This window comes from Cyprinodon variegatus, unplaced genomic scaffold (genome assembly GCF_000732505.1).
Source record: "Cyprinodon variegatus isolate N-32 unplaced genomic scaffold, C_variegatus-1.0 Scaffold0, whole genome shotgun sequence".
Lineage (NCBI taxonomy): Eukaryota > Metazoa > Chordata > Actinopteri > Cyprinodontiformes > Cyprinodontidae > Cyprinodon > Cyprinodon variegatus.
The window spans coordinates 2,452,728-2,463,413 of record NW_015150453.1 but is presented as its reverse complement, the minus strand read 5'-3'; the positions used below and the strand labels follow the sequence as shown (position 1 = coordinate 2,463,413).

Genomic DNA, 10,686 nt, shown 5'->3' with positions numbered 1-10,686 from the left:
TAGGTTTTGGTATGTAACATAAGAATACAACAAGATCATATGCTTATATTGCATACATCTATACTTATATCTGAGTATTTACCAACAAATAATTTCTAACATTTTATTAACTTTCAATGGCTGATTGCATCATAAACAAAACAAAAAATCCACCAATTGGTTTTATCCATTGTTTTTTCAAGGGAAAAAATCCCCACTTTTATCTCATATTCATAACTAAACTTTCATAAATATCTACACTCCGAGTTAAGTTGCAACCGTGCTATTAAGCAACTTGGTTATTTTTCCATGAAATGTATGTGAAAAAAAAACAAATTGCATGATATGTCTTTCTGTTACTTAGAAATGAGATATGGACATCTAAACTACGTCACCTGTGGATGCAGAAACACAGGTAAAAAGTTGAACAAACTGAAATTTTCCATGTCATAATCTCCTCATAGGACAATACTCACATTTTGATCTCACATTTTATGTTTTAAAAAAAATAACAAAAGAGGGAATAATTCTTACCTTTTAAATTATACGCTTAATAATACCTTTCTATCTAAGTTGGCCATTATAAACAAATTATTTGGTGCTTTTTAGGGCCCGCCATCCCAGAACTCAATGAACGGCAGCCATGTTTTTGAAACATGTATAGGGAATCTATAGATTTTATTGTCTGTACTCGGCACCACCATAGATGCAGCCTGAAAGATAATGTATGATCAGAGTTTTTGGAGATTTAGAAAAATTGTAAGGCTTCACGTAATGAACGCAAGCAAACAAAATGAGGTGTGAAAAATTGCTAAATTCTGGTCTGATTTAGTTTTTTTAACTTTTTTTTTGTCTTATGCCAAATTACCCAACAAGCTCGCCACTTCTTTAGTGCTAGCAAGTTATGGATCTAAAAGAAGGGGTTGAAGTAATAAAGATACAGCAATATCTTTTGGGCATAAAACCTCATGATAATGAGTTCATCCAGTTACAATCCAACAGTCTCTTCCATAGGTCACATGTTTTTTAGAACCAATGCATATTTTTTTATCTCATCTGGTAACTTTTTTATGTATGATTTTTTTTCTTTGTTTTGTTCTTACATTTTACTTAATGTGGATCTGATGTCTTGAGATACAACAGATATAACTCAGAGTTTTTTACAACAATTGAAAGGAAATGAAGTAGCCTATAATAGCAGTTATAGACATGAAGTCATAGAGTCTTTGCATGCAGTGGGCTACAGGATGCGTTTAAGGTGTAATAACATTTCTGTTGTCACGTATGTCTCTACATAGACATTAAAGAGTTTAAGTATGGCAAACATCTTTTGCAGTTAAGTTTTGGGTAAGTCTTTCAACTCCAAATGAGAGAGTCTATGCACTACTCTAGATTCAGCATAATCTTCCAAGTTATTTCTTCATGTTTAACCTGAAAACATTAATGTATAACTTGTAAACAATAGTCTACTCCTCCATGTTTCTTAAGAAATACGAAGGTGTTTGGTTTGTAATGTTACAGCGAACCACACTTTATTTCCAGAATATATTTTTAGGATTTTTACGCCTACGCTGTAATCAGCTGGTATAAAAAGATGCAAACTGCAGGCTACAATTTTAGGCAGAACTTCTTCTAAGCACCTAGTCGAGACCATCAGAGTAAGAAAAATGGAAACAAGCCATTATATGAATTCACCAGCCGACAGAAGGATGGAAAGGGTGACAATGGATTCAGGTAAGAATTTATTCAGTATTTCTTTAACAAAAGTGTAATTTTTGTATTTTTGTATTATTTAAAATGTTATTAAAGTGTTAAACAAGTATTGCTGTTGAAAATTCCTAAAGATATAGGATGGATTAACATTTTTATTTTTTTTTTGAAAATTCAATGTATAACATGGATGAATTAAAAACCTCATTTTATTTCTATTTTAAATTCTGTTTAAAGTAACAAATTATTATTGAAAATGTCTGCAGACCTTTACCGGTTGTTGATTTTCTTTATTTGGACCCCGCTAATTTTTAATTGGTTCCCCCTGCTCTACAGGTTCTAAGTAATGTGATTATCATTTTAGCTCATTGGTTTTAACTGAGAGTTTTTAAGAAAGTCTGCAATAACAATGCTTCCTCTAATAGTCCTCTCTCAAACACAGGTGCTTAAGGAGGAAGTTTTATCTCCTTTATTTCTTTTAGACTGTTCATATGTGATAAAATGCAACACCTCATTCAATATACGCGATATGCTGCCAGACAGTTTGGCCTTGGTTGCTTGTTCGTAGAAGCTTGTAGTTATCAGGACACTGAGAGCAATTTCCCAACAAGCAAAAGAGCCAGAGAGCCAAAGATAAGAAGAATCCCAAATAAGAGGGATCCTAGAGCAATGGGGTTATCCTAACTGGGCTTTCCTCAAAGCAGAAAAGAAACCCAAACTGGATCCTAGCCAGTCATCAGTTATAAAAGGATGAAACAAAACCTTGTGGGAGCTTCATAGAAACAGAGGCTTTAACTAAATTCTTCAAATGCATTATCAGTCACTCAAAATGTACTATTTCATGCATATTAATAAGCATATCGATGGCAGGTTTAGATGCTCTGCCAAAATAAAATCATATAGAAAAATATGTGGGTATCAAACCCCATAAACTACTTAGAGTGAAAAACCTTCTTATATCTTATCAATGGCTTCTTAATCTATCAGCACTACAAACAAAGCAAAGCTGACGATGTGTAGACACAGAGCTACAAAATATAACTTTAGTTTTCATTATAATTAATGCATCTGTGGCTTTTTTACCTACAGGAAAATCCAAAATCTACCTGCTGATTGGAGTCTTTTTTTTCCTGCTGTGCGTCACACAATCATTGCTCAATGCTTACTTTTGGTATCAATCTGGTGAGTAGCAGAACTCTGGAAACCTGGTGTCATATATCAAATCATTTTCACAGCAGCAGCATTAGGTAACAACGCCTGGTTTCCATTACAATCTAGGGTTGTTTTCTCCATCCCAACTTTGAAAACAAAGTTTGCTCTGTGTAGAAATCAATGTGAGGGTGCCCTCTACATGTATCTTTGTGTTAGTGCTATAAAAGCTTTTGACATGCCAAAATAGAAAGACCCAACCCTTAAGAAACTGCTGTTGGCTCTATAACAAAAAAAATTACAATAAAATAGCATAATTATTCAACATATCTGTAACTTGGAAGAGTATTACATAGAGTCAAAGAAAGGTAAAGAGGTCATTAAACGTAAAAGGAGAGTGGGGGGCCCTTTATTTTTAGTCTACATGTAAAACACTTTGTGTTGGCATATTACCCCCAATGTACCAACCCTATTATAAAACACGGTGGTGGAAGCTTCATGCCAAGGGATTCCTTTCTTTAGCAGTGAAGAAGTAGCCTCGTGAGACCATCCTGATCTCGCAAGCTTTCAAGGTTTCATTCGCAGAACAGTCTGGAGACTCTCCATTAAAGAAAATTTGGAGCCGTTCACCAAACGAACGTCCAATCAGCATTGGCTTTGAGGCGGGTTGAGGTGTGACGCAACGAGAAGTGCGACAGTTCAGTCTAAAGAACATGGTGGCTTCAGCCGATGAAACTAGCGTTAGCGTGGCTGTCTAGCAGGTTTTATGGGAATTACAGAGTATTTCTTCACTGAAAGAAGAGCAAAACACTGCTCTGGAGGCTTTTCTCAGAGGAAAAGCTGTTTTTGCTCTTCTCCCGACTGGTTTCGGCAAGAGTAGCCTGGCTTGTGGTTGTGTTTTCATCGTCGCTCTGTTACGTCATATGCTTCGTTGATCTAATTGGTTTATTTGGCCCGTCTATCACCAATCAGCTAACCAGTATTTTCGCCCCTTCCCAAAATTACTTCAACGGAAGGTTCCCAGATGGATATGCGGAGCAAATCCATCTGGCGAAGTCAGGTTAGTGAAGAAGCTGGTCGAAGCTGATACAAATATACTGTGTACAAAATATGGGGCAGTGCTGGCAGAAGGTTAAAGGCTTGTAAATAGTTAAAATGACTTCAAAGATGAACTTTTCACAAGGATAATTCCATTAAAATGCTTTATTTATATTGCACCAATTTGGTATTTCAAAGACCTTTGCAGAGACAGTTTAATCAGATCATTCAGTCAGGTTGGTTTTATATCTAAATCAAATGAAGCATATTGCATTGAGACCTTGACTTTGCAGGATTTGCTCCTGGGTGAGAGTATTCACTTGCATTGTGTCGTTAACTCTGCAGCAGCCCCTCACACCGAGCATTTACTCTATAAAGACTGACTGGGGGTTTAGAGAGCAGGAATCAGATACTCAAAAATCAGATAGAAGCACTAATCCATAAATAGATTGTATCTTATGGAAGGTAACAGTAACAGTAGGCATCTCTGTCTGGGAAATAAACGCTCGGACAGCTCTGAGCCAGTTTTCATGACAGAAAGGATGAAAGAGAGTACATTCAGTTAGTCACAGTAAAAGCTAAGCCAATATGTATAGAAGAAAAACAGGACTACAGTAACTCCATTTATAATCAGAGGTGTTGATGGCCACAGCCCAGCAGATGTTTCCCCTCTAGAAAGGTCTCACAGCCAAACAGGCCCAAGCAAGGGGAAAATACTGTGATGAAAAAAATTTTGGAGATCATAAATTAAGGCATTGAATTAACTAACTAATGATTGGAAAATACAGGTAGAATGAAGCAGAATGATGAAAAGTGGTCCCTATGTCCTCTAGCAGCCGAAGCCTGTAGCAGCAACTATGGAGATAGCTCAGGATAACCTGAGGCACTGTTAGCTTTAAAAAATGAATTAAGTGTTAAGCCTAAAACATACAGACTGAGTATCTCAGAATGAAGCATATTAATATGTTAAAATAAACCAAATTCAAAACTAAAATCCTTTTGAAAATGTACAAATAGCTCAATAGTAAAGTATTGAAATTTGGGTTGTTTGACAGAATTTGAAATACATGAAGAGATCTGAATGTCTTTGGAGTGCACAGTACACTATTAAGCCAATGTTTTTATTAATACATAATGTGCCCTTAAGTTCAAAGTCATAACAGAGATGCTAACAGATAGAAGAACAGACGTACTGCTGTTTAGTTAAAGCAAAATGGGTGGAAATGCCACATGTTCTAAAATTATTATGAAGCTTTTTCTAGTTATAAAAAGAAACTTTCTCAGTCTTATCTCATTATAATGTCAAACATTGCCATGATAATTTTAGGTCATGTGGCAGTTCTATAAACGTTTTACATGCTTTATTAAAAACCATGGGAAATTTATTTATGGAAATGTTAAGGGACCCAATGCCTGTATTTCCCCTTAGTCTCCACCAAGCCCACTACTGTTTATTTATTGTTGTTATGATGATGCTGTTCTTTAATTTTTTTTCATTGTGTTCTAGACAAGAAAGGTTCCAATTTATCAGTCCATTTGTTCAGTTAAACTAGATAAACATTTATCTCTTCGCTTTTTCAGTTGGAACTTCGAAAGGCTTTAATGTCTCAGTGTGCAATGTCACCTTGCTGGAAGAAATCCGAGAGGTTTTATCAGAGAGAGATCAACTTCTTGAAAAGGAAGACCAACATCTTGGACAGATAGACCAACTGCTTCAGGAGAAAAAAGAATTCCTTGAGAAGAACAAACAACTACATCAAGATCACATCGAGCTGCACAACAATGTGCAGCAATTGAAAGAAGAAAAAAGAGAACTCCTTCAAAATAAAGTCAAACTGGAAGACAAGATGACTAAACTCCGGCAGAGAAACAGGCCACTTAAAAATGAAAATAGCAGGCTCAATCAAGAGAAAAATCAACTTCTCTACTGGAAGGAGCAAATTCAAAAAGAAAAAGATGAGCTAGTTAAAGAGAAAAATGACCTGATTCAAATTGAACTTAAACTCACTGAACAAAATGGAAAACTGCGTCAAGAGAAATGCCAGTTACAACAAGAGAAGGATTTACTAGAAATACAGATCAAAAACCTGGAAGAAAAACTTGTGGAAAAAGAAAATCAGATATCAGAACTTCAAAAAAGATTAAATACAGGTAAGTTAGGTTTCATAACCAAATTTTTAAAGTAGAAATATTGTTCTCAAAAGTTCTTTACACATGTTCTCCACTCTTGGATCATTGCTTTAAGGTTAGCTACATTTTCTATTAGATTCATATTTTAAAAAATTAACAGTCATACTATTTCGCACCAGAATTATGTCACTATGTCCCTTCCATGAACTTTTAGGTCTGTCCTCTCTATGGAGACGTCCTGCTCCAATACTTAATGATGACCTATCACTGCAAGCCTGCAGTTTGAAACTATTTCAAAACAGTAAAGAAACTTGGACATTTCTAACTAAAGTGTTAAGGCATTACTTAAGATCTTAATTAAAGAGCATCCTTGAGCAAATACAAGCTCTCCTCACCAACATCAGATCCGGGTCAAAATTAATCAGCAAAATTAACATGATAACATTTAGCGCAATGCATGGATGTCAAAGCACAGCGTCAGTGGCATAATATCTTACAGGCCGAAACAAAACTGTTTACATCCGATAAACATGGTAAACACTGGTACAAGGGATTTAGACAGATAAAAGTGTGTAACAGTAAAGCAGGCTTACTATCCCTTGGCTTCCTTATGCATTGCTCTCCATTGTTTACTTTCCTGATTCTGTCGCGGTTGTGACATCACCCTAACCCAGCATGATGGTGTTACCAGACACGTAGCAGCGGGGGGACAGAGGCCAGCCAGCTTGCAGGTGAAGGATCAGACTCAGCTTATTTTGTCAGTGGGAAGGGAGTTAAACCGCTAATTTCACTAGGAAAGAGGTTTTTTGAAACAAAAAAGAAAATTACAATGACATTCAAAACCTTCTTTGTTGCGTACCGTATTTTAACGACTATAAGGCACATATAAACGTCTTTTTTTTTCGCTCAAAATGTGCGGCGTGCCCTACAGTCCGGTGCGCCTTATGTGTGTGCTAAATACAGTAAAGGCACACATAACTGAGACTGCGCCTTTTAGTACGGTGCGCCTTATGGTCGTGAAAATATGGTATATTTATCTCTAAACTACAAAAAATGTTCATGCTTTAAGGCCCAGCACCTTATTATTGATGTTCCCTAATTTTTGTCATTTTTTATTTCTTAGAGGTAACAAGCCAAAGTTGTCCCCCGGGATGGCTGAGGTTTATGTCGAGTTGCTACCAGCTTTCTACAGAGCCAAACACCTGGATATATGCCAAACAAAACTGTGAGACAAAAGGAGCTCAACTTATGATTTTGAATGATGAAACAGAACAGGTATTTTTGTCAGTTTCTAAATGGGTTAAAAGGGTTTAAGTTATTTTTATTGTCATTTTTCCCCCCATCCGATAGTTTTGCTTGACGTAACCATTGAAGCGAAGTGTCTCACCAATGATTTTCTCCTGCAGAGACCTTTCATTGGAGGAATGGTAAAAATCTGGATCGGCCTCTATGTTGAAACAGACAGTTATACCTCATGTTGGAACATGAAGGATGTAAATGGAAGACTGCTGAAATATAGGTGAGCTCAGCCAGCCTGAACATCATTCTGTCTGACTGGTTTTTAATAGCACTGAGTGTGTGAGACTGATGTATACAGCTTGTTTTTGTCTTTTCTGTTTCTAGTGCATCAAACACCCCGAAACCAAAATTTTGGACTGGTCTCTCCCAAAGTTGTGTTTACATTGATCAGAGTCTTCCATGCATGAGCTCTTGGTCTACGGGCACCTGTAGGGAAAAGTTCTATTGGATCTGTGAAAAACAAATGAGCACCACTGGTGTTTGACTCCATTCACCATGTGCATGTCTGAGAGGAAATCTCAGTTTAAATCCATCTCTCTTTTAACTAGGCCGGCAAATTTTTAATTGGAAAAGCTTCCTGGATGGGAAGCGAAACGTCTTAAAACTTGGGGGGAAAAAAAAAGACTAGTTGTTTGTTTTTTAACTTTTTTTGGATGACTATGACCTGGATGACTGAAATTCTTCACCAGCATACTAACCCAAACTTTTTTATTATGGACATTGCATATGGGTCTATGAACAATGATTCACATTTAAACATTTTCTCTACTCAAAATCATCAATTGCTGCAAATAAGATCATGATCTCTTAGTTTTTTTTCTTAGAAGACACTATTGACCTGTTGCTAGACTTTTGACTTTGCATCTTTTCTGGACAGATTTATATTTCTGTAGCAAGCCATGCATGTATACTCTTTGCATTTTATTCCTTTAAATCTACTCTCCCAGTGATCCTCTGTTTAGCTATCTTCTAAGCCTTGTTCTTTCCAGTTAAAGCGGATGCTTTTGTTTTCAATGTTAAATTCTGCTTTCTCAGTTGCACAGTTCAAGGTAAAGATAAACAAAAACTTCTGCTGAATCAACAAGTCAATTCTTGCATTCTCTTCTTCCATGTTCAAAAATCACAAGGGAATTTGTAAGACTGTATATTCCTACCCATTACAAACTTCAATCAGAGTTGATCTACTTCAACTATTTACAAAGTCCCTTTTCCTCAGTTTCATTGGTTGGGATAACTTAAATATGTCAAATGTCACCATTTAGAAATATAAATAGAGTTAGACTAGTTTAATAACATTAAGGCTAAGATTTGACTGCTATTGAATCGATGTATGGGTATGATTGGATTTTATTGTACAATTTAAATTAAAATAGCACATTTAGAAATGTTGAAAAAGAATTTATCCTGAGCCTTCAAAGCTGCATGGAGAACAAACATGTGGAAGTATAGTGTTAGTTATTTGTTTCCACCAGAGGGCGGTATTGCTTTATATTCCAGGGCCAGGGGTCTGCAGCCCCAAGGGCTAAACACCCTCCACAATGTCTCTTAATAACTTTGGCTCATCTAGATTTCGATTTTTTTCCAATTCCCTTCTTAAAGTCCCCATCCTCCTGGAAACAGTAAGCCATCATTCACTCTGAAAACTACAAACCAATAGTTCCTTCATCAGGTGACATCCATTTTCTCCCCTTCAGAGACTCGTTTCCTGACAATCTGGCAATCCTGTTACCTTTTCATTATTTGTTCAATAAACCTTTTAAGAAAAGTGCTCTGTCCATGATTTTTCTTCTGCTTCAGAGTCGAATCCAGGATTATGTGAAAAGGTTATGGGATAGTATATAACAAGGTTAACAAAATAATTTTATATGGTATTAATTTAACACCAGAAGTCCTTCATCCAAAGATGGAAAAAGACTGCAGACCAAAGACAGGATCATACAGGCTGGCAATTATATATTATATTGAGAAAGCCTGGGGGCCAATGTTTCAAAGAAGCAGCAGAGATTCACTGTTTATATTGTGGAGTGTCAAAAAGAAATTATTTGAAAATAAGTCATGTTTGTACGTTTCCATAAACAGAGTGAAAAACAGAATACATGGAGAAAAATTTACCCACCAGGTAGACCTGACCGCAATATACCAAGGATGAAATATGGTGGTGGCTGTACCATGCTGTGGGATGCTTTTGTTAATTAAGAATAGGGCCTTTTTAAATAATTGTTTGAAAGATTAAATTAGCTAATTCCGTGGCAGCCTTGAAAGAATATGTGCTGAGTCTGTAAAAAAGAAAAAAAAAAACACGGGGAAGAGGGACGACAGAACTACAACACAAAATCCACGGTCTATTGCAGCATATTTTAGACAAATTCAGGCTTTGAACTGTTTGGATCTCAAATATACGGTAAAGAAGACTTTAGAACTGTTAGAGTTGTAAAACCTGAAACGCTTTGAAGCTTTAGTTGAAGCAAAAGGGGATCTCCTAAAGTATTAGTTTCTGCTTGGCTGGCTATAGAATCAATGCAAGGTTTAATTTTTCTTATTCAAATATAAAAGTCATGCACAGCTTTTCCTTCCATGCACTACCTTGTAGAAAACGTCTAAAATTTTTACAAAATGAATAGCAAGTGCAGTTTCTAACCACTGTGCCACTGTGATTAAAGGCTATAGTTTGCATCAAATAAAGGTTTTCTTTGACAGAGAGGTTTTAGAAAATGATGCATCCAATCAAAGGACAGTGTTTAGATGCAAATGGTCATTTTTTTCTATTCTGGACATCTAGCAATGATGTATATATCAAATGAATGTGAACTAATCAACAGTTTTGATAAGGGAATTATAAAAATCTATACAAACAGAAAAATGTGTTTGGTAGAGAAAAGAAAATGAGGATGCAGGGGCATGGGGGGAGTGAAAGAGCTTCTAGTGAATGCTTATTGTTTTCTTTTTTTTTTTTCTACTTTACTCTCACATAGATTTTTTTTCTTCCCAAACAATTGATGCATTTAGTCAGTGATCTTATCAGAGCCACTTTAACAACTGTCCCAGGAGAGTGAAAACTAATTAAGTTAAACAGCAAACAATCAGCTTTTCTTCAGCTGTGAAAGCCACCACTGTCTGACTGGTATGTGCAACTTACTCAGCAGTTCATTTCTCAGTTTAACCTTTTAGCTGAAATTCTCCTTCAGGGCTTCTCACTCTGAACAAAAATGAAAGATTCTCTTCTATTATAGAACATACAACGCATTGCAGAAATAAAACAAGTAGAAAGCATCATCAAGCCAATGGCTTTAAGGGTGTAGATAGATAGATAGATAGATAGATAGATAGATAGATAGATAGATAGATAGATAGATAGATAGATAGATAGATAGATAGATAGAT

At 36.0% G+C, this 10,686-nt stretch overlaps 1 protein-coding gene and 1 long non-coding RNA gene across 2 annotated transcripts; both read left to right on the top strand.

Moving 5' to 3' along the window:
- The first annotated feature begins 345 nt into the window (after nt 1-345).
- Nucleotides 346-6,126, top strand: LOC107082217 (golgin subfamily A member 6-like protein 2). The gene is made up of 4 exons (XM_015370811.1): nt 346-394; nt 2,779-2,871; nt 5,458-6,027; nt 6,122-6,126. The coding sequence occupies exons 1-4, from the start codon at nt 346-348 to the stop codon at nt 6,124-6,126; spliced, it is 717 nt and encodes a 238-aa protein (XP_015226297.1).
- A 1,010-nt stretch (nt 6,127-7,136) lies between these two features.
- On the top strand, nt 7,137-9,025 carry LOC107083960. Its single transcript, XR_001481202.1, has 3 exons — nt 7,137-7,281; nt 7,413-7,525; nt 7,630-9,025. It is a non-coding gene; the product is annotated as an uncharacterized LOC107083960 (long non-coding RNA).
- Nucleotides 9,026-10,686: the final 1,661 nt, after the last annotated feature.